Source organism: Tripterygium wilfordii, chromosome 9, assembly GCF_013401445.1.
Source record: "Tripterygium wilfordii isolate XIE 37 chromosome 9, ASM1340144v1, whole genome shotgun sequence".
Lineage (NCBI taxonomy): Eukaryota > Viridiplantae > Streptophyta > Magnoliopsida > Celastrales > Celastraceae > Tripterygium > Tripterygium wilfordii.
The window spans coordinates 11,688,041-11,713,932 of NC_052240.1; the positions used below are offsets into that span (position 1 = coordinate 11,688,041).

At 35.6% G+C, this 25,892-nt stretch overlaps 4 protein-coding genes across 6 annotated transcripts; 3 read left to right on the forward strand and 1 right to left on the reverse strand.

The window, feature by feature from the left end:
• The first annotated feature begins 1,074 nt into the window (after window positions 1-1,074).
• LOC120006506 (cold-responsive protein kinase 1-like) lies at window positions 1,075-5,964 on the forward strand. Of its 2 annotated transcripts, XM_038856561.1 has the most exons (7): window positions 1,075-1,417; window positions 3,086-3,277; window positions 3,379-3,509; window positions 3,755-3,968; window positions 4,373-4,604; window positions 5,149-5,299; window positions 5,400-5,964. In XM_038856561.1, exons 1-7 carry the CDS (start codon window positions 1,216-1,218, stop codon window positions 5,715-5,717), a joined length of 1,440 nt encoding a protein of 479 aa, XP_038712489.1. In that variant the 5' UTR covers window positions 1,075-1,215; the 3' UTR covers window positions 5,718-5,964. The 2 variants fall into 2 exon arrangements, with proteins under 2 accessions (XP_038712489.1, XP_038712490.1); XM_038856562.1 differs by lacking the exon at window positions 1,075-1,417 and having other exon boundaries at window positions 3,076-3,277.
• A 2,758-nt stretch (window positions 5,965-8,722) lies between these two features.
• Window positions 8,723-11,580, reverse strand: LOC120004811 (60S ribosomal protein L7-2). Its single transcript, XM_038854119.1, has 7 exons — window positions 11,438-11,580; window positions 11,004-11,190; window positions 10,816-10,913; window positions 10,655-10,712; window positions 9,419-9,498; window positions 9,218-9,320; window positions 8,723-9,127 (listed from the first exon to the last, which is right to left on the reverse strand). The coding sequence occupies exons 2-7, from the start codon at window positions 11,184-11,186 to the stop codon at window positions 8,912-8,914; spliced, it is 738 nt and encodes a 245-aa protein (XP_038710047.1). The 5' UTR covers window positions 11,187-11,190; window positions 11,438-11,580; the 3' UTR covers window positions 8,723-8,911.
• A 1,301-nt stretch (window positions 11,581-12,881) lies between these two features.
• On the forward strand, window positions 12,882-17,348 carry LOC120005549 (protein trichome birefringence-like 5). 2 transcript variants are annotated; one of them, XM_038855239.1, is made up of 5 exons: window positions 12,882-13,492; window positions 15,005-15,197; window positions 15,690-15,883; window positions 16,302-16,460; window positions 16,780-17,348. In XM_038855239.1, the coding sequence occupies exons 1-5, from the start codon at window positions 12,957-12,959 to the stop codon at window positions 17,111-17,113; spliced, it is 1,416 nt and encodes a 471-aa protein (XP_038711167.1). In that variant the 5' UTR covers window positions 12,882-12,956; the 3' UTR covers window positions 17,114-17,348. The 2 variants fall into 2 exon arrangements, with proteins under 2 accessions (XP_038711167.1, XP_038711168.1); XM_038855240.1 differs by having other exon boundaries at window positions 16,776-16,956.
• Window positions 17,349-17,999: 651 nt separating this feature from the next.
• LOC120006036 lies at window positions 18,000-18,974 on the forward strand. The gene has a single exon (XM_038855914.1). The coding sequence runs from the start codon at window positions 18,000-18,002 to the stop codon at window positions 18,972-18,974; it is 975 nt and encodes a 324-aa protein (XP_038711842.1).
• Window positions 18,975-25,892: the final 6,918 nt, after the last annotated feature.

The following is a 25,892-nucleotide window of genomic DNA, read 5'->3' on the forward strand; positions in this document are numbered from 1 at the left end:
TAGCAATTTTTGCTATCTTAACCTTTATGTAAGAATGCCTGGACATGGATGGATTTTATTCATAGATCGTTTTTGCTGATAAATGCTTCTTATGGCATCTCTTCTCCCCATTAGACGTGGAGTGCTTTTGTTGCTGAATCAGTTGCTGCTAATGTAGCTGCTGTGGTCACAGCTGGTGGATGGATGTCATATTTTTCAGATTTGTTTTAGTGATTGTTTTCTTCCCCTTTGTTTTGGTGTTGGCATACATTGTTTTTCATCTGATTAAATAGGACGGCAAATGAAAGATACTATCTCCATTTCATTTCTTGATGACGAAATTCGGAATCACAGTTGTCTGGAGTATATATATAAAGCAACAGAATTTAGGGCTTGATCCACATGGTATCTAATAAAATTGAAAAAACTTAAAACTAATTCAATTAGAAACCATCATCAAGGTTTCTAAATTAAAAATCAATGCTCGATTCCAATGAGAAATATATTTCTTAACGGTATTTCAAAAAAAAAAACTTTTAATTGATCTGTTTGAATTGTCTCTCTTCTTCACGACCTAAGCAAGTTCAAATGTTAATGTGGAGAGTTTAACTTAGTTGTCGGAATCCGTCCTTTGCATACTAAGGACAAGGGAGTATGCTCATTTATCATTGCAACCAGGTTTTGATGCAATGCATCGTGCGCGGGGAATTTCCAAACTAATTTTTTTATTTTGATTCATATTCATCAAAATTTTATACGGATTATCGATCTATTGCAACCCTTCTATTTTTATCTAGGGCTAGGAACCGATTGTAAGCGCAGATGAAGTTAATAAAAGATACTATAATAACAAGGAAAAAAAATCAGGGAGACAACATTCCCTAAATGGGTCCAGTGACAATTCCTTTAATCCTCCAAATATGGACCAACAAAAGCTCGAACTGCTATCTTCGTTGGAAGTATTTAAAATTAACACTTGTAAATTATGAAATCCATTTGTACAGTTTTCATATGGAATATTATGCAGCATAACCTTAATTAACAATGTTTATGGGGTGCAAGCTTGCAATTCTTTGTTTTATTTTTATGCTTTTGGACATTATAATAAGGCAAGAACTTAGGTGGTGTCACAAGGACAATTGTGTTGGGAATTTTGGACTCTTTTTTAATGAAAGAAGGGGGAAAAAAAGAGCATCTGTTGCTTTATTTGATTGCCGTTTAGTGGAATAATTGTAAATGAACTATTTGTCTCCATCGATGAACCCATATGTTGTATTCTCCGACATTCCATTCCAGCGGGTTCAACTATGTGTTTACAGTTCACATCTTTCATTCCTTCTCTCTCAACACATACACACACAAACAATCCTATGTTCGCCATTATCAAGAGAGACCCAGAAGCTTGTGCTGCTAGAAATGGCTCGGTTGCTACTACAAGGTAAGATTTTTATTTCCTCTGGAAACTGGAAGAGCTGGGGTTTTCACATTACTCTGTTTTCCAAACGTGGGGATAAGTTTCTCTTGAATTTTGTTCTGAAATGTGTAATCTTTTCTGTTTTCTTGAAGCAGATAGTGTGTGATTAGTGTTAAAAAGTTGAAAAGTCAATTTGGTAAAACAAACAGCAGTCAATCCACCCTTTATTGTTTGCTAAGTTTTTTTTTTTCATTTCATTTCTGTGCCTAGTTTAATATGATTTGATGGTCAGTGTTTCACATACTTGGCTTGTTGCTTGCTCTTGGCAATCCTTTGTGTTTGATTTATGAATTAGGTTTTTCGGTTTCTGTATTGATGTTTAAACTGCTGTGTTCAATATGAGTATCTATGTATTAATTGTATGGTTCCATCACTATCGACGTTTTCCAGCCTATTGGACGGTCAATAATCTAATAGAAGGTTAGATGATGAGGTCTTTATGGGGAAAAATGGAAACTTTGTATAAAATCCACTTAGTTGGAAGGATGCTCAAATGAAATCTCTCATGCTAACATGTAAATATAATCTGAATTCCTCTAACATGAAGTTTCTGTTCAACATCTGCTTAATGTATCATCTGATTAGAAAAATCTATGAATCCAAAGTAGACGAAGAGAATAGATGTCCACAACTTCTCTACAGATGATTGTCATAGTTCATGAATCACAGGCCTTGTGGTTGGTTTGAGCTTAAGCCTTGGTTTATTTAAATTGACTTATTAGATGATCTTTGTGCTAGACATCTTGATGAATGGAAAAAGAAAACTCTCAAATAATGGTGATTGGGGTCGTCTTTGACACCCAAATTTTCGTGCTGTGTTTTTTTCCCTCTGAATTTTGTGGTCCTTGTCTCTGAGTTTTCTGTGTGAGGCAGCAGTTAGTAGCTTAGTTCTATTATGTATGTGTCCATGGATTATCTACTCCAAAAGCTTAAAATGAAGAAAAAGAAGGCATAATAATGAAACTTATAGTACACCTTAATGAGGATGCCCTCTTTGGGGGGAAAGCAAGAGCTCTAAAATTTCAAAACCACACTGTTTGGCTACTTAAGAACCTAAAACAATATCAATACCTGGCATGCACCCTAATCTGCAGGCCTGTATTCCGGCCCGGACCTGAGGGATTTAGACTTTCAGATCATAATAGCTTTATATACTTAGTAGTTATTCAACCTATAAATTTTAATTTGGTAGAGAGGGGGATAATAATGTTAATTTATAATATTCTTTTCCTTTTCGCAAATATAGCTGGATATACCTATCACCCAGATGATAGATGCGCTGCTGCTGCGAACATGTCAATTTAGCAGGTAGAAGCTGCTGAGTGCTGACAAATCATATATGATTTGTTTTTGATCCTCTCTTAGTACGAGTTTCAAAACCACATGAAAAAAGATGAATGACACGATTTCTCTTCTAGCATTTACATACAAATTACTCTTGAAATGATGCCCCACGTATTCTACTACTTCTTATACTCCTGAAGTTGGCTCATTATAAATCAAATCATACTTTACATTGTAATCTTATTCTTATTCTCGCCAACTCGCCTTTTGTTTTCCCCTCTTTTTTACATCTTGCTTTGATTATGGTTATAATAATTGATAAAGCAACTCTATATTGAATGCTTGCAGTTACTTCTCCAGCACCCACTAATTTACAGATGCGAAGCTCACCTTCACCATATTCTTCTGGTCTATATTTCTTCCTTGGAGGGCTGGTTATTCTCGTGATATTATTGGTTCTTATTATAGTGTTCTTGAAGTTTGTCAAACCAGCAGACGTGATGAAATTGTTATCACGATCTAAAAAAGAGAAAGGGAAAGGTAACAGACTTGATTAGTTATTTGTGTTAATATGTTTTAATAGACTTGATGAGTAATCTGACATAGCAGCTCACGAATTTATGTTTTGTGTGAAATTGCAGAATCCACTGATGTTTTTAGTGGGAGCCTCCGGTCTGTAACTGTTTTAGACTTTCGGAAACTGAAAAAGGCAACTAAGAATTTTCATCCCAGTAACCTTCTTGGAAGTGGAGGATTCGGGCCGGTCTATCGGGTATTGATGTTTAAAACTTTAAGCTATGAAACCCTATTCCATTAAAGCTAATTATCCAACATAATATCTATTTTTATGAGCTTCTGCGTGGCAGTTTATAGATTTAGTTTTGTTAAATTCTCTAGGAAATTTCTGATAAAACAAACCTGTAGTTTTCTTCTTTGGCGCTTGCGAGCAACTCAGATACATATGCGAGTCCTGCACAGTGTATTCACTTAACTTAGATTTTAAATGCCTCTCGACAGGGAAAATTAGAAGATGGAACACTGATTGCTGTCAAGAAATTGTCTGTTGATAAATCTCAACAAGGAGATTTAGAATTTCTTTCAGAGGTGAGGATGATTACGAGCATACAGCACAGAAACCTGGTTCGCCTTATTGGTTGTTGCTCGCATGGTTCTCAACGACTAATTGTGTACGAGTACATGAAAAATAGGAGCTTGGACCTCATAGTATACGGTATCACTTGTTTATAGACTTCATCTGCCTTTTAATTTAAACTTTTTTCTGCAGTCCATAATTGTTCTAGACTCAAGAATCACCTTTTTTCTTGGAATATATTTAATTCGTGCTTTGGCTGGAAATAAAATCCTTTCTCCTCAATTGTTATTGTTTGTTGATAGATTATTGAAGCTTACCAGGTAAGGCTATTGCCCTTCAACTAAACGATGACTGTCATTTTTGACGTTAATCTACTTGGTCATTTTCTACTGCAATAGTGCAATACTACATCAACATGGGTTCTTAGATATGTGCACAACATCTATTTTAAGTCAGCTTGGAAAAGTCGGTAAATGCTCATTCAATTAATCTTAAAGCCTTGGCTTAAGAATACTAATTAGTTTTGATATCCTTTGATGCAGGAAAAATTGATCAATTCTTGGATTGGACAACACGTTTCCAAATAATCTTAGGTATTGCTCGAGGTCTTCAGTATCTACATGAGGAATCACACCTGAGAATAATTCACAGAGATATAAAAGCGAGCAACATTCTTCTTGATGACAAATTTCAACCAAGAATCTCAGATTTTGGGTTGGCTAGATTCTTCCCTGAAGACCAAGCTTATCTCAGCACTAATTTAGCTGGAACACTGTAAGTCATAACTCGATATTCAAGTTTATGAATACCACTATGATTTTCTGATCTAAAGGAACCTCTAGATACGAATTTTATGAAGGGAAATCAGCAGCCAAGAGAATTAACTCTAGTGAAGCTACCATTGCGGAGATCTCATAATGTCTACCACTCTACCTCATTCCCAGCTACCTGGATGTGGCTGCTTTAACACCACTATTAAACCTCTTCCCACCAACTTCATCCTTCTTTTACTGTAGTTTACTATTTGCATTTCCCAATTCAATAGAATGCTTCCTCTATCTCACCCTCCTAGTCATTTTTCATATAGAAGGGGGTATCCGGGTATTATTGTGTTAATCACTCTATTAACCAGGTTGTATGGGTTCTGATAAAGCAGATCATTTGACCTCATTTGATTATGGATCAGTTTGGAAATTTTACTGCTAATGCATTTTTGAACTTCAGAACATGCATATGCTTCTATCAAGCTTTGTTCTTATAGAAGATTGATTTATCATAAGATTGTCCATATTTGTAACTTTTCTTACCTCTTTTTCAGAGGTTATACAGCCCCTGAATATGCTCTACGAGGAGAACTATCTGAAAAGGCTGATATTTATAGCTTCGGAGTGCTTGTGCTTGAAATCATTGGCTGCAGGAGAAACACCGATCTTTCTTTGCCATCAGAAATGCAATATCTACCAGAATATGTAAGGATCTACTCTTTTCTTCACCAAGTATTTATCAGTCCTTTTATGTTTTCTTTCTCTTAAACGTCATAGCTTTTTTACTATATATTATTTTCACCAGGCATGGAAGTTGTATGAAAGCTCAAAGGTTCTTGATCTGCTAGACCCCAAACTGAAAGAAAATGGGTATTCGGAGAAACACGTCCTGCGAGCAATTCACATAGCTTTCTTATGCCTCCAGCCTCACCCAAACTTGAGGCCGCCGATGTCAGAGGTCGTTAGCTTGTTGACATGTAAAGGTGAAATGGTTGGAACACCAATGAGACCGGTCTTCATAGACCGAAGGCGCAAGAAGGATGAGGTCTCCTGGGAGACTATAACTGAGGTTTTCCCGTCTTTGCATAGTGAGTCCCCCGCTTTACCTCGAGGACCGACTTGAGGCTATGTTTCATGCTTCTTGTGTCCTTTACAGCCATATGGTTCTTGCTTGTTTTGTTATGCACTTTGAGCTTTTTGTAGAAATAGTCATGCTTTGAGTTCAAAGAATGTTAACAGGAAGTGTGTATAGTAGTAGGCTAGCTTGATTGTTGTTGTTTCTTCCTTGTGATTTTATAAGCAACTCAAACAATAGTGAGACAATATATAAGATTGTAATATTTCTACTTGCATACCCCTATCCCACATATGGTAAGTGGGTTTACCCACTTGAGATAAGGACCTTTGAGTAGTCTTATATTCTTATATCTGCAGAAGATCTACTGAGGTAGGGTATGATGTTAGAGGGGAATTTTTCTATTGTGAAAACTACTAAGTACTCCAAAATACATAAGGATAACATTCAATGAGAGTACTTCCTGGTCCACAAAAAAGGAATATGAAAGTGATCTCTTTGTTTCTCCTTGAAGACCTAGACATCTAAGGTTGTAAATTAGTGTTTCTATTTCATTTGAGTGGTCAATTGCATTGATAGAGATCTTTGAAGTTTTAATTATTCACTTTCTCTTCATCTTTTTTGCACCTACCTTAGTTATTAGCTCTGGGTTCCACAGAAAATTTTTTGGGGTAGTATGCAAGGAGACCCCTAATATTTAGTGTGTTTGCATAAGTATAAAAGGAAGGCATGGATTTAATACATGAAAAGGGTGTTTGTGCAACCATACTTGTTTTTTTTGGTAATCGATGAAACACTTAGCCCAACATACCCTTCAGACAGTTGAGTGGGCGTAAACTTCAAGCCCCCAAAACAATTTGCACCACGCTAATGACAGGTAAGACTAGATCGAAACCTATACGGGTGAAATGAGACTCCTAACCCCTCTCTGATAGTGGGCCCAAAACCCACGAGACCAAGAAAACTCCACAAAGATACTACTGGTTGGGTCGAACTTCAAAGTTGCAACCTTAGCCCAAAGATATAACCAACTGAGCTACCGATTCATGGTTTTATGCAATCATACCCTAATTCCCTAAACTCTAACGGCTATAGTTTAGCTTTGTTGCACATATCATTTCAAAGAAAAAAGACAATTGCCAAACTGAAAAATGCCACCATCAATCACCCAATCAAACCAATAGCAGACTTACACCACAAGACAGAATTTTTTATATATTATATGGTAAGGTCAAAACCCTCATTAATTTCTAGCCAATTTGAGTGTCAGCTGTCGTAGATGCATTGGCATTTTGTAAGCATGTGGATGGACAGTGGACAATAGAGAGAGGCAGCTATGAAGCAAAGCAGAATGTTGTATTATTTTTCTGTTTCTGTCCATCTACCCTATTATGGCAATTGTTTATGTGTTTGTTACCCATAAAGTTGAATGCAATTGAGAACAGGGGGCAATTAATGTGGTTAGGTGATGGTTCTGATCAATACATGATGTTGATATATCAAAAATTCTTTTTAACTGTATATCCTAGGTACACCATAGTTAATATGGTCCTTCACTCCATCTAGTTGCATAACCCATCTTTGAATTTTCTCTCTCAATAACTTTCCTATTCCTTTTGCTTCTCTCTCACCCTATCTAGTCACTTTTCCAGTATAAAATTCTCTTGTGGGTCTCTCTTCTTCTGGGTTAGTTTTGATTTGAAAGTGAAGTAGCCAGTACTGGAGGTTGCAATATGAGATTAGTTGTTCTAATCTTTGTTGTGATATACTGCTGCCTCTTGATCTTGGCAAGTATTGGGTGTAATGCAATGTCAAAGAAGGCTTTTTTCTATCCAAATCCAACTGATGCTGTCAAGGAGAAGATTACTAGTATTTCAAATGAGACCAACAATTGCAACTACCACTTTTCTAGTAGTACTTATGGGAACAATTGCAGCAATTTGGATGAAAAGAGACTTGTCCCTTCAGGTCCTAATCCCTTGCACAACAGGTAGAGAAGAAGAAGATGATTAATCATCTTTGTGATACTTCTTCATATGTAATTTTCATTCAGACTAGAAGATATAGATTCTCTCTTTGTTTTCTTTCAGTTTTCATGTACATGGGTTGAGGATTTAGGGACCCTGCTTCTCTTTGACTGATGATTTTGGAATTTAAGAACATTTCAGATCAAGTGTTTTGCTTAATTTGTTTTCTTTTCTTCATTTTCAATTCTTGGAAGACAATGTTCTGTTTAAGTGGTAACTGTGTGAAGCAGAGCAGGTCAGAGCAAGAGCAGGAAATTGTGGTTACAAGCACAAAAGTTGTTATGCATTGATGGGATGTGTTTGCTGATTGGCTAAAAGGGAATTGAATTCATATCAGACTTTATTAATGCCTCAGCTGCCACATTGCATTCAATGGTTTGTAACCTTTTGCTTTGTGTTTCCTGTTCTTCTGCATCACTTGCTTCAATTTGGTATTTACCTTTTAAGAGAGAAACCAGTGCTGCTGTGGGAGAAGTCAAATCTCAAAAGGTTTTTAGAGATTGTGGTGTTTGAATGATTTGGTTATGATTATTATCAAATCCCAACAAAATGAAATTCTATCAAGTTCAATTGGCCTGTTAGGGTTAGGAGTTTAAAAGACAAAAAATGAGGCTTCTCAGCATTTATTTAAGTTTCCAGATTAATGCAACTTTTCACCATCAAAAGATTTCTCAGGACTCCGAATTAGTAACTGAAGTTCAAATTTATTCCAATTTAATAACTCGAACAGATTTTAAGATTACCGGGCAGATGTAACAGTAAGTTTGATATTCACACATACATCAACATATCCTTACAAAATCATTAATGAAGTAAATCATTAATGAAGTAAACTATAGCCAACTTCAAGTTGGTTTTGATTCAAACCACCACCACCATCATCAACTAAAATGGTCAAAAAAATCATGTAGACTTACATGAGGGTGTATATAGAGGTGCCAGATAAATCTCATCATCGATATTTAAAAACATAAAACGATAATAGGTAGTCTCCATTAGTAGGGCAATCAGTTGAGGCAAAAATAATGACAGCAAAATATAAGCATAAGCAAAGTATTGAATAAAAAGCAATTGTCAGAACACAAGTCAAAGAAACAAAATTGCCAATCATAATGCGCTCCGAAATTGGACTTCGATCAAGAAAAGAAACAAATGTCGGCTAAAAATTATAACAGTAAACTCTGGACCTCAAGAGACTGATGGCACCACAGAAATCTAGTTCATCCTCCTGATAAGCTCATTGATATAATCTTCACGGTTCCCAGCATCACCACCTTCAACATAGTGATTTCTTTTCTTCTTCAAACCACCAAGAGGTGCCTTCAACTGGATGGGCCATAGGAAGTTGTTAGCCTCCTTGAAATGCGGCCCAACAGTCATGATTTCATGGATGAGATCTTCCATACAGATGATACCATACTTGCCCAAGACCTACCAATAGAACAAGCAACATTATTGCCATCAAAACAAATGTACTCCATCAAAACCAGTCATGGGCTTCAACATATTTGTAGCACTTACCTGTTCAATTATCGAGTTGTCAGTCAAAGCAATTCTCTGCTTGTTTACTTTCCCATAACCTCTCTTGTAAATCAATTCTCTGACACTTTTCAAGTTCGGGTAACTGAAAAACATTTATATCACGATAAAGTGAAAATCTAACCATATGACCTTGGGTGTTACCTCATAAACTCTTTTATACATTTACCAACAATCACATACCCATAGGTCACGTAGGGCTCAACCCTGTGCAGCATATTCATGGTTGCTTTGTTCACTTTCAGAAAGACACCATTGAAAATCTGGAACCGAGAAAGATATATATGTCTAATTAATGCACAACATCTTATAAGAAACAACCAACCAAACTAAAATCTTAAAAGATAAGTGTGAAAAGCAAAGGAATAGATTTAAATAAAAGAACAAAAAAGCACATGTATGAGACTATGCCCTCTCAAGAACGTAGTAAAGGAGAATGATAATAGGTACACGTTAGCAAGACAGAATCATATTACATTTTAACCTAGCAAAGTGAAGTAAGCTTTGGCAAAACAAAAATATGAGCTGATTCAAATATGTACTAATAGCCAAGCTCAAATTTGATTGGACTATACTAATTAATATTACAAAAAAAATACCTACATATAAAATAAAATGCTTGCTAACACTAAAGGTCAACAACAGTCCTGGAAAGTTAATACACTGAAGATATGAGATCAAGTAAAGTATACAAATGACAGAACAAATAAACAATCGAATAAGATTCAAATCTCACATGGTATCAACATGGAAACTACAATAACCACATCCATCATTGCGTCATTAAGAATTCCTATATAGTGGTATCAACTCTCACCATGATGAACAAAAATTCTCAAGTCTCGAGCATATTTACAAGAAACTTAGTTCATGGCCTCAAATTAGCAGTAGTTTGGAGCGTAGACTTGAACTTGGCGGGCACTCCATCCAAATAAAAATTACAGCCCAATAATAAAATAAATCTCTCACAGGGGTAAAAGTAACAAATGGAGCTCTTAAGAAAATTGTTGATCTCAAATGAAAGAGAGAAAAAAAGAAGGAAAAATAAAGAAGTTTACATATTTTATCTCCTAGATGAAATAAACAATATTTTCAAGGTCAATAGCATGGTCTACGGTCCCCCTTTCCTCTTGTTCACTCATAAGAAAAGGCTCCATCAGGTGGAGCAATAACAGAAAAATACGCAAGCATATACATACAGTTACACTAATGCACAAATTTATCCTCCTCTTTTTCCCAAATATAAGATCTGTCAGCTTTAAAAGTATTTTACAGCTTAAAACCTACCTTATATTTTTCAAATATAATGTGTACCAAACAGAGCCAAAGATACAGATCAACGTTTGAATAAACAACCCAATATCAGCACATAGGTTAAAAAGAACACACGACCCAGAGTTAAAGTGCAAGTAGGTTTACCTGTCTCAAACGCAGAAGCTGCAAAATTGTCCTGGTCTTGGGGTGCATGGCATTGATACTGAAATTAAAATTGTCCATAATAAATCATTATCACACATCAAACATCAACACCATTTAAAAACAATGGACAAAACAATAACAATTCAAAATAAATGGCATACCCACGAATCCTGACAATGAACAGCAGCTTGGCTTCTGGGTTGACATAAAACCCTCCCTTCAATTTCGCCTCACGCTTCAACTGAATCAACTGCTTTTGCTGATAAAAAGAGCACAAAAATCCATCAGACACTCAACAAAAATACCATCAAGGAAAATACTTCAGAGCTCTAGAGTTTACTGAGTATACCTCTTCATCATACTCCTTCGAATACTGCATAGCTCTGCTGAAAATCAACTTGCGCTTCTCAGCTTGCTTCTTCTTCTGGACTTCCTGATCTTGTTTCTTACCAAGAGCCCACTCCTCTTCCCTTTTCCTCTTCTTCAACACCGACTCTGGAACCACAACTGCTCCCTTCACTTCCTCACCCATCTCCCTGACCAATAATTCATTTAAAAAATCGTTAACATCAACAGATTCCCTATCATTTTCTAGAAAAAAAATCAAGATATAATAGCCACTACTGCGATATTCTTCATTTCAAGAGACGCAAATACTCAAAGCAGAGAGATCATAGAACACAAAAACAGATTCAGTTCATCGATTCGAAAAGCAAGAGAGGCAACAAGAATCGCAGAAACCGAGAAACATAGTTGAGAAGAGAAGGAGCTATTGAGAATTACGAGTCGTTGTTGATCTTCGAAAAACTGAAGCAATCAGTCGTCGGCACGGGAGAGTTTCGAGTCTAGCGGCTCTGGAGGAGAGCTTAAGTAGCTGCGATGCATTAGGGTTTTGTAAGGTCTTTTTGAATAGCACGAGCAATCAAACGGTCAATGCTGTTTATGATAAGGATAATTGATCTACACCGTCCACTTAGTGAAAATACCTTTCTAACCTTTTTTTGTAGTTTTATTTTGGACAAGGAATTACCAGAGGCCCAATTATGCAAGAGTTTAGGCCCATCAGTTTTAAAGCCCATATTAACTTGCGAATTCTTTTGGCCCAAGGACGTTTTGGGAAATTGAGATGTGACTAACAGCGAACCAAAACAGAGAACAATGGCACCTGCAAACCCTAGAAATTGGCGGGTCGCATGGGAAGCCTATTCTGACAGTCTTACGATCCGGTTATTGCCTTCCGATTCGGACACAAATCCTATCGTTTACTGCAAGAATCTCGATGTCCATTTGGATTTCCCAAAGTTCCAACTTTTGGTGAACCGGGTATCTCATGAAGAGTTCGAGCAATTCTTGATTAGAGCAATCATGATGGTGGTTTTTTATGGAGTATGGGTAATGTATAGAGATTTTTTTTTTTAACGTAGTTGGACCAACAAAATATATTGATACAATGATATCTACTTGATTTTTGTGTAATAGAGATGGAGTCCAATATTGATTTTTATATAAAAATGCATGGGTATATGTTGAAGTGGGTCCCATATTGACAAAGTGAACTAACATGAGAGTCAACTCGTCTCCATGTTACTATGTTCGGGCCAACACAATAAAATCAATAAATCGACATTATTGTTGTGCCACATTTTTCATTCAAGACCCATTAAAACTACACTTGTGGATAAACAAAATACCATCGTTGCAATTGCTCTTTGGGTTCCGATTCCAAGGACGTTGATCGACCTGAAGCTCTGGTTTGTTTTATGGCTCTTCATTATCATATTGAATATAAACTAGCATTGCCTATGACGAGTGCACCAAAATTTTTGAAAAAATTTAGAAAAATCATAAATGTATGATATTTAACATAACAAATTTAACGATATTTTTTTATTCGAAATAAAAATAAAATTTATCACGATTGAAATATTGAATATTCAAAATAAAAATCAATGATATATTTTTTTTGCAATATGCAGTGCACAAATTAGTGAGACAAATGATATTTTAATTGAATAACTTTGAAAGAAAATAGTTAACTTCTTGAAAAATACTAAGCGTGAAGAAGTTTTTATCATACCGGACTCTTCTCCATGTTATTGTTACGTGAGCCCACCAATATGGGAAAAAAGGCGTAATTATATTATTTTATAAAGCTAAAGGGACACAATTAATAAAACTAAAAACATACGGGCTTTCTATGCAATTTGCCTCAATATAGCAATGTCTCTGTCTTTCAGTCTCAGAGAGAAGCTAGAAATAGGAACACAAGACAAACACAGAGCATGCTCTCCCTCTCAACCAAATGGCCAAGTCTTCTCCTTTCAAGAGCCGTTTCACAGTAATTGCCACTCTATTTCTCTTCTTCTGCCTCTGTGCACTATTTCTCTTCAGCAAACGCAGTTTCGACTCACCCCTTTCTCTCTACAGAGATCTGGAATCTCAAACACATCTCTCCTTGGAACCAATTTCTCCAATTCCTCAGGCCGACCCGGTACAACCCCTGATCAGCAGAAGCAATGGTAGCGGTGAGCTCTCTATGGAGAATAAGGAGGACCCTGTTCCCAATGAAGAATCTGATGCTGCATTGGGTGATCAAGGCGCTGATTCCAACAATGAATCTGACTCTGGATTGGGCGATAATGGTGTTGATTTGATGATGGAGAGCTTGAAAACTTGTAATTTGTACATGGGGAGTTGGGTGAAAGACAAAGAGTACCCAATTTATGATGCGGGTTCTTGTCCTTATGTCGATGAAGCTTTTGATTGCCAAAGCAATGGAAGGCGTGACTCGGAGTATCTCAAATGGAGGTGGAAGCCGGATGACTGCGATCTTCCCAGGTTTGTTTTTCTTGTATTGGTTATGTTTCTTGGCAGATTCCCTTCCTTGGCTTCTTTGGTAGACTATGTAAACGACACAAAAGAATAAGACAGGATCAAGCCAGGAATAGAATAAGATAATCTATTGTATCATGTGTCAAGTGCATTGATAGGATATAATACCCTAAACTTTGTTTATTTAATACAACGGATTTCCCAAAGCTTTGGTTGGATAGCTTGGATATACAATTAATTTTTTAAAATGAAAAGGAAAATGTATTAAAGAGCAACTGGGGGTATTTTATTATTGTTCATGTGATGCAACAAATATATAAAATTTCTGATGTACCCTCTTATGCAATATCTGATAGCATGCAATGTGTGTTAATATGAGATTTGATAATGTTTCCTTTATGGGGAAATTATACTTTAGTGTTTGGCAATGTTTGTTCTATCTGGATTATGCAAGTGATGATTTTCATGCCCAATTCAGAGGGAGTATGATATTTATGGGCTAGGAGCTGTTGTCATCTCCATTCGTGGGTGATATTAGTTAATAGCGCTATGAAATACAGTTTTCTCAAATGACAAATAGATAGTGCATTTGTCGGTTCAATCTGCTATAACAAGCCATGGATTTGGTTTTACAAGTTTGAAAGCAAGGTGACTCACAGATATTGTAGATGTTGCGTATATTTTTTACCTTTCAATACAGATATTCATTTATGAGATTGAAGATTGCTATTGAAGTTGCCAATGGAATTTAAATAGTTTCAGTATGGAGAGAAAATTAGCTATACATTCATAGGAATGAAGCATTAAGGATACAGAAAAATTGATTGGTTAAATTTGACTGCATCATAATCATTTAAAAAAGCAGTAATATGTCTGCAATACTGGATGTTGTCATCATATTTTCATGGAAACAACTGACCAGAAGAACAAAGAATCTGAAGACATGAGAAAAATAAAGGATAGGCATCTCATGAATTGCATATATAAACGACTTTTTCTTTTTCCGTTCAAAAAATGAATGGCAATGCTGCCCTCTCACAACCTTTTTTGGGAGATCTAGAGGTTTTTTTTTCCTTTTCTTTTTCTATCAGTCTGACCTGTAGATGGATAATTTAAGTTGCTAATTGCGAAGACGCTCTACGCGCTTTTGAAGTGATAGGACACTCCATTTAACAAAGAATGATGAGTTGAAAAAGTGCACAAGTGGAAAAATGGTTCCCTCCTTTGGAAGAGCAAGTTTTAGTCCACTTAATTCGAGACATGGGTTATTTGTGTTCCAGGTATTAGAACTAGATAAAATAAATGTGTGTTACATATAAAAGCCTACTTCTCTGTGTTTTGATTGAATGTGTTTCTCATTCTTTCAACTCTTGTTTAATTATTTAGCATTGAATTGGTCATGATTTTGCTCGTGAATACTAGTTATAGAGGCTTAAGTTCTTGCTTATCTTTCCTTGAATTTCTTTTACTTCTTTATCTGGTATACCATTCTTTTCCGCATTCACTTTTCACTCGTAGGTTTAATGCAACAGACTTCTTGACGAGATTGAGAGGTAAGAGGCTGATGCTAGTTGGAGACTCCATGAACCGGAATCAGTTCGAATCAATTCTGTGCCTTCTTCGGGAAGGCCTGCCTAATAAGAGCAGAATGTATGAGACCCGTGGTCACAAAATAACTAAAGGAAGAGGCTATTACACGTTCAAGTTTGTGGTAATTGAAAAACTTCACATTATACTGCTTTGTTATCTTTTCACATATTTATGGCCATATGGGACAATAGCTCTTATTTTCCTAAATGTTCACATTCCTTTATACATATATGTGACTGTATACATTGTCTTTTCCCGCCTTAATCCTATAAAAACTGTATCCTTGACCTTCCTCTGCCGTGATGCCTATTGTGTGGGATTTGTTTTTGATAAGGCTGTCATAATATTAGGAAAAAAAAGAATACATCCTAAAGGACATCAGAGAGGATGTCCAAGGAAAAAAACCTTTAAAAAATGGAAGAGGAAAATAAAAGCTAGTGAACAACATAATATGTGTCTCTGATTACATGCCAAATGAATTATCTGACCTCATAGTTAGTCATGAATTACATGTTTAATGTGTGGCATTGTGTTTTAATCAAATTGAGATCAATCCAACAGTGGGAAATTATGGTAGATTGGTTTACCATTGCTAACCTAAATCCCTTTGCAGGATTTCGACTGTACAGTGGAATTTGTAAGGTCACATTTCCTTGTGAAGGAAGGGGTCCGTATCAATGCACAAGGAAACTCCAATCCAACCCTTTCAATAGATCGAATTGACAAGACATCTAACAAATGGAAGCGAGCTGACATTCTTATTTTCAATACTGGGCACTGGTGGACTCATGGGAAGACTGCTCGTGGGTATGTCTGCAGTTTTGTGTGTTACACTTTTGTCGCTTTCATGCTCTGCGTTTGATGTATTCGCCGGCTAGTGTGTTATTTGTAGTGTTCCATTTGAGTGAAGGAATGACAAAACATACTTTGGGAAGTAAAGGCATTAGAGATTCTGTACCTTTTCAGTTATAAGGAAGTTGATCGCTTTGTTTTGTAACATTTCTAGACTTCCAATTTTTTGTTGACAAGTAATCTGCAGACTTCATTAAAATCGTAAGAGGTTGTTCATGTTGACCTTTTCGATCCCATTGTCTAAATGACTTCTTATGTTGCCATGTGAATGATTGAGCTTGCAATGCAGTTCACATGGTAAAGTTTTGTTCTATATTTAAAATTCCTGCAACTTAGTCGAAAGAATAATAACAAATTTCAGTTAATGATACAGGAAAAATTACTATAAAGAAGGTGACTATCTTTACCCAGAGTTTGATGCAGTTGAGGCTTACAGAAGGGCTCTGAAGACCTGGGGAAATTGGATCGATAAAAACATTAATCCAGCAAAGCAATTAGTTTTTTATCGTGGATATTCTTCTGCACATTTCAGGTATATTTTGCCTTCACTTTTTCCTTCAACCTTCTTGTTTATTTGTTCTCTCTTTGAATTACTCGACTACACATGCTAGATACATAAAAAGGGAGATTATCTTGTTCATGTTACCCTTAATTAGCGTGTATCACGAAGCATGCTAATTTAACTAAATTCAGAACAGTTGCTGATCCTTTGAATTGCTGCGACATATTCTTTCCGCGGCAATGCCATTTTATTATGAAAATTAAAGGGAAAAAAGGAGGCAAATAGTCTGCTGTAGCTCTTGCATCAAATAACTACTTATCCTTTACTTGTTTCCAATTTTTCATGGCAGAGGCGGAGATTGGGACTCTGGCGGATCTTGTAATGGAGAGACTGAACCCATCATGAATGGGACCTTTCTTGATACCTACCCTTTGAAAATGAAAATAGTGGACGAGGTTCTCCAGGAAATGAAGGTTCCAGTAGTCCTCTTAAACGTGACGAGACTGACCAACTTTCGCAAAGATGGACACCCATCAATATATGGCAAGCCCATGATCGCGAACAAAAAGGTTTCCACAAGGCGGCAAGACTGCAGCCATTGGTGTGTTCCTGGAGTCCCTGATGCATGGAACGAGCTGATTTATGCCACCTTGGTTTTCCGGCAAAAACCTTCGAAAAGCTAAACTCTTCGACACCATGATTCCCTTCAACATTGACCCTGGTAAGTTCATGTGACATTTTAGGATGGATCATGCTGTGCCCCATGAGGACATGCTTTCTTCTTCTTCTTGCTTTTCTCCTTAAAGCTGCAATTTGAATTTATTCCTATGTATATTTGTTAACGCTTCCTCATATATTATAGACAGAGAAAGGAGTGATTAGTTTTGAAATTTATAAATGATTTTAGCCTTCATGAAAGGGACAAATTTATATTTGTTAATGCTTCCTCCGTGATTGTTTGGGTATAAGGAAAACCAAGTATACTTCACAGATGACGATCTACCAAAGTTTTTGTTGTTGACATGGGCGTGTTTGATTTAGAGGAGTGCACTGTGGAATCAAGACATTTGAAGTCTACAAGACCACCTCCTATTTGGGTTATCCCCTGGCCATAAGCCATGGTATATGAACTTTTGGTTTGATTGTTAGGAATTTTCTCTGAATATTTGAATATGTTAAACTAGGTGTAAGTGATTAGTATTGTGCTGCAAACCATGCTTTACGGGTTTATATGTTGATCGCTGTTTGACATTGCAAATACAAATCAAGTGGAGAGTTTTCTTTTACAGAAATGCCAACTTCCATCATATTTTTGTCCTTTTTTCTTCTTCTTCTTCTGCAGCCTCTCTGTTTTTAAAAATAAGCTTCATTAATATCTCAAAGATTGCATGCATACATAACATAGAGAGGCAGAGGCGACCAAATCACAATCCTAAACAGACCAAGAATATGCAGGAAAAATGGACCACATGTCTCGTACACCAATAAATAGATACGTATTGTGTATGTAGGAATACCAAAATAGAGAGGACCCCGACTGGCAACTCAACCTCTCATCAATAAATAGATATGGACATGTGCTTGTTGAATCCTTTCTCTAGAAAACGTATAGATCTTCTTTCAGTGATGACCTTGGAGATGCCTTGCCCGAGGGATCGATTCATGTGTAAGTGGCAAATAAGCAAAGCCTTCTTATCAACTACTCCTACCAACTCAAATTGCTGCTTTGTCATGGTTATACACGAGGGTTTTAGAGAGTTTGCTTACTGCAAAGTTGGTGATACAACTTGGAGACCAATTAATGGACCAGATCTGACTGGTAAGCCATATTCTTTTTATGTGGACGCAATATATTTTAAAGGGAAATTCTATGTGATAGCACGTACTAGAGTGATTTATATTTGCGATCTGGCAGCTCTAGAACCGACAATGATTGAATATTGTTTAGGACCCGAGCCAAGTCCTCATTCAAGTCAAATGTATTTAGTTGAGTCAGGAGAAGGAGAATTGTTGCTCGTCTTTCAAATCTCCACATGTAATTATTATGAAGACCTTATCGATGATGAGCTAGAATGTGTCGAGGTGCATCTACGTCGGGCTACCAATAAATCTACAGAAAAACGCATAGAAATACCAAGCAAACACAGTCGTTATGAAGACGTAATCGATACCTACGATTACGACAATAATTTTCGACATGCATCTCATAAGAGAGTATTTGTAACTCAGTATTTTGAAGTATACAAGTTGGACACAAGAAGCAAGTCAGAGCCAAGCTGGATAGAATTAGTAGAGAGTCTAAATGGGGAGTCATTGTTTGTGGGACTGAATCAATCCTTCTCCGTCTCAAATCCGCGATTGTTTGGGTACAAGGAAAACAAAATATACTTCACAGATAACGTTATTTTCATGCACCAAACTTTTTGTTGTTCAGGTAATGACATGGGCGTGTTTGATTTGAAGGAGTGCACTGTCGAATCACTTGATATGAGACATTTTAAGTATACAAGACCACCTCCCATTTGGGTTATCCCCAAGCCATAGCAACTGATGAACTTTTGGTTTGATCGCTAGGAATCTCTCAACATTTTGAAAAATGTATTATTGATTATTCTAAAATCATGACAGTATGAATTTATTAGATTTGTTGTCGTACAATTCATTTGTAATTTAGAGTTTTGCCAACAATGAACATATGCGACGGATTTTCTTGCCAACTTGAAGAATTGGATGAACTTCAACTTGATTTGACATGAACTTGGAGGACCTGAGACTTTATTTGAGGGAAAACCTTTCCAGTATTTTTTTTTTGTTCTCTATGTTTTCTTTTCTTTTTTCTTTTCCTTTTCTCTCCTCCTTTGCAAAAATTAGCTACTATATATGCCTTTGACAATTGAAAGCTTTTGGTTTGGATATGTTTTGGCAAATAAATTCTATAAAAATCATGGATGATGAATAGATTATCTAGAAGAAAGAATGTGTAGGAAATAACGTAGAGATATGTTAACAATAAAGTCGGTGTCAAATAAATACATCAATTCAATACAAATTAAAATAGTGAAGAAAAGTATAAATTATGGTTGATTGCTCTTGGTTGATACTTCAAACGTGCACTAAATCTTGTAATTGATAGTAGTAGAGGAGAGACGTTTCATGATCCTCTTAGTGGAAAATGGATAGACAAAATATTTGATCAGTTAGAAGTGTTTTTCTTTTTTTTATTTTTATTTTTTTTATAGGTAAGTTGTTTCCGTGGGTTAATTCAACTTGTTGTTCAATATTTCATTTTGATCAAACGTTTCAAGTGTGTAACCAAAATTTTTTATATCAGCGTCGATCGCTCGATCGAGCAAATTTTGAGGATTTACTAGGGGTGTTCGCGGTTGATTTGATCGATTTTTTTTCTTCAATTTTGTGACATAAATATAACTGACCAAATGATAAGTTTTGTCAATTTTTTTGGGTTTGTTTCGGTTTTAAGTGAAGAGATGTGTAATTTTATATTATAAAAATAATCAATTGATTCGATTATGGTCGATTTCGGTTTTGGTGGTTTTTTTGAGTAGTACTAAGATTTAGGGCAATCAATTTGCTGAGATGTCACATTGATTTTTAAAAACAACTGCATTTTGCTTGTGTAACCTGACAAATGTCAAGTGAAAAATAACAATTTTAAAAAATATATATACATTGTATGACACTTCATTTATCTTCTTCACCATAAAAAAAAAAAAAACTTTAAAAAAATCAAACCCCCAAATCAAAACCCTTAAAAAACTCAAAACACCGAAATCAAAAGGCGATCAAGAAATGTGAATGGAATTCCCTGTACGAGGAACCATCTCTCTCTCATGAGCTTCCCCTCTCACCAAATTTTACCTTGTATAGTCCCTCTTTCTTTAGTCTACCGTCAATTCGAAGAAGTCCTCCTTTAAAGCAACCATTTATCCGAGTTACTCAACACCTGAATGTTGAAATGAACAAAAACATGAAAAGTTTGTTCATGGAAAGAGTCGAACAGTTTTAAACCATGAAAGTAGTAGTTGTTAACGAAATAAATGAGGGTGCCTTCTTACTCAACACCCACTCCATCATTACCTTTCTTTCTCACGATCAAACAATTGGAGGAGTTCCTATTCTTAACCACAATCCCCAGAAGATCGCCAGATCTCGTACGCTCCTCCATATACGCAAGCACTATTACAAAAACCCTTAAATTTCTGAAATTCCTTTCAAATCCATCACAAATTCACCATTAAAATAAAGATAATGTTTGAGACCCCTAAAATGTGATCCCAAAAGACACCCATTTAATATAGAGTGTTGGATGTAAAGTGGGCCTTACATATGTGTTTTTAATCAATGACTATTTTAATGTCACATTGATTTGGGGGACTTTTGAGGATCGTATTTTAAGAGTTTCTAACATTGTCATTAAAATAAATAAAAAAAACGGGTTTCTAACATTGTCCTTAAAATAAATAAAAAAACAGAGTTTGATATCTCAAAATCTCTCCCTCCCAACCGGGATAGAGGCTGTAATTACCCTAAAAATCATCCTTATTTTCATTACTTTTTTAGTTTTTTTGTTGTTATTGAGTATTTTGATTATTATAATGTTAAATATAGATGATTTTCAAAAAAAAAATATCAAACAATAAATCCTAAACAACAAACTCTAAACCCTAAATTCTAAATACTACACTAAACGTTGTAAACTCTAAAAACTATATTATAACTCCTAAATCTTAATAACCCAAAAAATTTGTTGGGAATGATTTGGGGTTGTAATTACATCCCCACATTTTCTCTCCCAACTTGTCAAAGCAGAAATTACTGGATTTGATGCCACGACTATAAAAAAAATAAATCAAAAGGCGTCCTGGGCTTATCTGCAATCGATGTCGACTCTGACAGAGATGGAGGAGAGAGGAGTTGGTAAACTCGAAGGAGAGGTATTGTAGTGAATGTGGCTGTGTAGGATGGTTAACAAACATCGTTTGGGAGGTGTTTGGGGAGAGAAGATGAGATTGAGGAAGAAGAAGACCACGAAAATATGGACTGAGCCATAGAATAGAAGACTATGATTGGAGGGCTTTTTGAAATTTTCTATTTTATTCTTGGGCACAACTTGTAATGAAGCCGTCATGTCAATTAGGCTATATTAAACGATACAACGATGGTCAAAGTGATACATTAATAACACAACGACTTCTGCCCAAGTGACTATTATAAAATGTCTGAAGAGTTACGATGCAATGGCAATAAGGGGCAGAACCAAGATATGACGTTGGGATACTACTACTGAAAACATATATCTTGGATCCGATTGAGAAAGTTTGGCAGGGGGTCCACCCTCGGGAATTTTTTTTGAGGCCATTTACAATGTTATACCTCTTATTTTATTCTAAAACTGTTTATACTTTGTATGTACAAAATCTTGTCATTGTTGACATGTCGTAGAAGAATTAGAAGAAGAAGAAGAAGAGCGGAAGATCAAGAAGATATGTGTCTGTTTGGCAAGGAGGCTTCGCGGTGCCAAACAGACCAAAAATGGTCAGCGGATCCACTGGCCAGAAACTTTCCCGCTGCCTCCTTATTTTTTTTTTTCATTTTTCTTTTTGTGGGACCCGCGCATCATTGTTTTTGACTTTTTAATTATTTAATGTGGGTCCCACAACTTAATCATATATACTTAATATATTATTTAGTTTTATAAATATTTTTGCCAATAAATTTAATATTTATAAAACAAATAAAATACAGATTAATAATCTTCATATAAAAACTTATTATTTTATTTATTTGACTAATTAAAATTTTCAATTTTGAAAAAAAAAATTCTAATATACTTAAATTACTTTTAATAATAAATTATATTTATTAAATTAACTTTAATAACAAAATGATTAACAAATGATTATTAAATTTAAAATAATATTTTTAGTCAACAGTTTTTCCACTAGCGTCAGTTTTTAATTCACCAAACACATCATAGCATATTTCACAGCTTTAAGCTCAACATTTACAACATTTTCGTTAGAATTGAAAATCAATTTTTCTGCTATGTCAAACGGAGCCATTGAGAGGAGAAATTAGTTTTCATTCATTAAAAATTATGTGAACAACGGCGATAATGTCTGAATATATATGAGTACAAACTAACATTTTGAAAAGCGTCAATAGTATAAGAGACGACTAAATAAAATAATATTACATGTTTATATTAACATGACTATTAACTTGGACCAAGATAGAAGACAAGCCAACTAGAAAAAGTAAAGCCCAATTTGTGAAGTTAGGCTGATAGCAAAATGTGAACTTTATTTACACATCGATTTTTTTACACCTTAATTTTGGTCAATTTACCTTTGACCATATATTTTTCTAGGTATAAGATTAACGCACTCCACTCCTAACCTGACTTGCAACTTATCTTTGGTATCCAATTCTTGATCTCCATAATCCTCTTGACATCCTTCGCTTGTCCTCATCGTTTTCAAGAAGCTTGTGTGGATTCTCTCGGAAATAACAAATCGATAACTTCAGCTTCTTTTTCAAGAACGACGGTGAATGTGTACAAAGGGTTTTTAATAGTAATCATAACCACTTATGTTTTTATGGTCAATTGTGGGTTTGCTCATTTTTGCCCCCTTCTGCTTGATTGGTGTTGATCTTTGTAGTGAATTTTTGAACTTTTGATATTTTTTTTTAAAAAAAGGAGATTAATGTTTGTTATGTTTTTTGTCATTGGGGCGTGATTAATTATTTTTTAATTTTTATAGGGTGTAAATATATTAGAGTGTAATTGATAAAAATTGGGATGGAAATAAAACTCTCCTACCCAAAAGCTGAGGTCTTCAACGAAAAGGCCCACAAATTCAATAGGGCAGGCACCTGAGGAGAAGATAAACTAGACTCCCATAGAACCATGCACAAAAGGAGTTGCCGCCGCTCTGAAACTAGAGAAAAATCATAGATGCGTAAGTGTTTTTTTTTTTAATTTAGAAAAATCTGCACTGGGTTGTGCATGTTCCCTCCCTCCGCCCCTGATGACGTTCACGGTGACACCAAATTCTGTGAAGATTCAAACTCTAGTCACTAGAGTGATAAACACCATCTTTACCATTTTAATTAGTAGATCGGATGTAATGATCAAAAAGTTCAATTAAATAATTAACTATTGTTCATGTTATTAATCTATCTATCTAGTTTACATTTTTTTTTATGGATAATGCTTGAAACCTCAAAATATCCTCATTTAATATGGAGTTTTGGATGTAAAATAAATATTACATATGCGTTTTTAATCAATAATTATTTTAATATCATATATATTTAGGGTCTTTGGGTCACAAAATGGGGATTTAACATTTACCTTTTTCATATATATATCTATTACATCTATCTATCTATCTATCTACATAGGGTTAATTATACTTTTCGTCACCGAAAGATAGACGCTATTCATTTTTAGCATCGAAAGATTTTTTATTACAAAGTCGTTATTCATTAATTCAAAATGAGACATTTAAGGGATTCAGTCAGAATTGCTATAGTAACAGGTAGGGTCAACACTGATGTGGCATTAAGTCAATACATTTGGTTAAATATGAAATTCCAATTAGATTTTTAAAAAGAAAATAAAAAACCTGACATTAAAAAAAAATTCTCTACCACATTCTCCGATACACGCCCAAATCTCAAAGAAATCCCTAAATCTCAAAGAAAACCCTAAATCTAATAAATCAGTTGCTAAATAAAGTCCACCATCAAAAATGAATAAGGGCAGCTTTACAGATGAGCGGAATGGAACATTGCTTAGCTGAAAATTGTCGAGGGGGTTATGGACTTCTAAAACACAATAGATACAACAAACAGATGAACCCTTTTTCTATGAGAAATTAAAAATGCTTCTGGAAAACCTTCATTTTGATCAGTTTATCCTTTGAAATTTAATCCAATTTATTGGGAGACTATTAGTTGTCAAGTTTCATAAGGAAAGCGGGCAACTGTTATACATCAAAATCTTCTCTTCGGATGGGAGAAATGCATCTAGGAGTATATGAACTATTACGTACCCAGAAATGTATCTAGAACTATTTAACAACCTCATCCTCAATTCATTTGCATTCTGCGCAACTGGTTAACCACCTCGTCAATCTTTGGGCATTTTTTGGATCTGAATCTATGCATTGCATCCCCAACTTGCTGATTTGCAGCCCGACATGCTTACCACAATTGAGATTCCTGTCAACCACGTTCCCAGTCTGATTGTTGTAATCCTTCTCTGCTTTGTTAGCAAATAGAAAGTTTTTGTCTGCACTCCCTTGCCCCTTTTTCTTCCCTCTTTTGTTATCTTCAGGAAAAATATCAGTCTCTTTTTTTATCACCTGTAGAAGTGTTATCCCAAAGCTATAAATGTCTGATTCCTGCGTCGATTTTTTTCCTGCCATTCGTTATTTTAAGTTAGTATTTGATGTGCATCTAATCATGCAATTTATGATGTGATATTTATACTTCGTAGCTGCTCTAGGAGAGACATGAGAGGCTGCAGTATAACTTTTCTTTACTTGGGAACTAAAACCCACCACTTAGAAAGCAGGGATGAGAAAGTTCAGAGTTAAAATACTTCTACTTCCTTGTCAATCATATGCTTCAATGAGCACGACTGAAGTGGCTATACATACAAATCTATTTACGGATCTATATGCTTCGATTGGAACTTCCAGTTCCAGAACAGGCGGCTGGTATACCACCATAATGAAACTGCCTTTTCTTTTTTTTATTCGGATAGGATATTGAGAGCACATGTAGCCATAGCAAAGCCAGATGCTTAGGGAGTTTGTGGTATGGGGAAGTATGCTCTTGGAGGATAACGCAACAACAATCACTTGTGTTGGAGAGACATGACCTAACAGATGTGCAAATTATTTACCAACAACTCATGAGGATAATGAGAATATGATTGATTTTAATTAGAATGGTGCTAACATTAACATCTGATTCCCGGAACAATATGCGGTATGCACTATATGTTTCTTGCACAATTCCAGTACATTAGTGAAATGCACGAAATCTATAATGTAGTTTGATGAGAGAAATTATTTTACCTCCTCCGTGGCTCTCAGGTGATTCATAGCCCAACGTACCCATTGATCGTAATTTGGAGTATTTGAGAAGTGCCCCAAAATCAGCCAATTTAACGTTATTTCCCTGAAAATACACAAATCATTAACCACAGTTGTTTCCAATTGCAACATGCATGTTATGTGAGCGAATTTTTTCTAAGAACCCTTTCACTTACGTTGTCGATTAGCACATTCTCGGGTTTGAGGTCTTGCACGATGTATTTTCCTTCCCCATAGTGATGTACATATTGTAACGCTCCTGCCAGTTGTTGTAGTACTTTCAGACTGTCTTTCCAGTTTAGATCTGAAAATGAAAGTTGTGTATGAGAAA

What these genes read in the sequence shown, in the direction of transcription:
- LOC120006506 (XM_038856561.1), top strand. Translation starts at nt 1,216, where the DNA reads ATGAACTATTTGTCTCCATCGATGAACCCATATGTTGTATTCTCCGAC. An exon ending in GGCTCGGTTGCTACTACAAG is followed by an intron (nt 1,418 to 3,085) that starts GTAAGATTTTTA and finishes GAATGCTTGCAG; the next exon opens with TTACTTCTCCAGCACCCACT. An exon ending in TAAAAAAGAGAAAGGGAAAG is followed by an intron (nt 3,278 to 3,378) that starts GTAACAGACTTG and finishes GTGAAATTGCAG; the next exon opens with AATCCACTGATGTTTTTAGT.
- LOC120004811 (XM_038854119.1), bottom strand. Translation starts at nt 11,186, where the DNA reads ATGGGTGAGGAAGTGAAGGGAGCAGTTGTGGTTCCAGAGTCGGTGTTG. An exon ending in AGCTTCTGCGTTTGAGACAG is followed by an intron (nt 9,499 to 10,654) that starts GTAAACCTACTT and finishes TCTCGGTTCCAG; the next exon opens with ATTTTCAATGGTGTCTTTCT. An exon ending in GAGCCCTACGTGACCTATGG is followed by an intron (nt 9,321 to 9,418) that starts GTATGTGATTGT and finishes AATGTTTTTCAG; the next exon opens with TTACCCGAACTTGAAAAGTG.
- LOC120005549 (XM_038855239.1), top strand. Translation starts at nt 12,957, where the DNA reads ATGGCCAAGTCTTCTCCTTTCAAGAGCCGTTTCACAGTAATTGCCACT. An exon ending in ATTACACGTTCAAGTTTGTG is followed by an intron (nt 15,198 to 15,689) that starts GTAATTGAAAAA and finishes ATCCCTTTGCAG; the next exon opens with GATTTCGACTGTACAGTGGA. An exon ending in TATTCTTCTGCACATTTCAG is followed by an intron (nt 16,461 to 16,779) that starts GTATATTTTGCC and finishes TTTTCATGGCAG; the next exon opens with AGGCGGAGATTGGGACTCTG.
- LOC120006036 (XM_038855914.1), top strand. Translation starts at nt 18,000, where the DNA reads ATGGACATGTGCTTGTTGAATCCTTTCTCTAGAAAACGTATAGATCTT.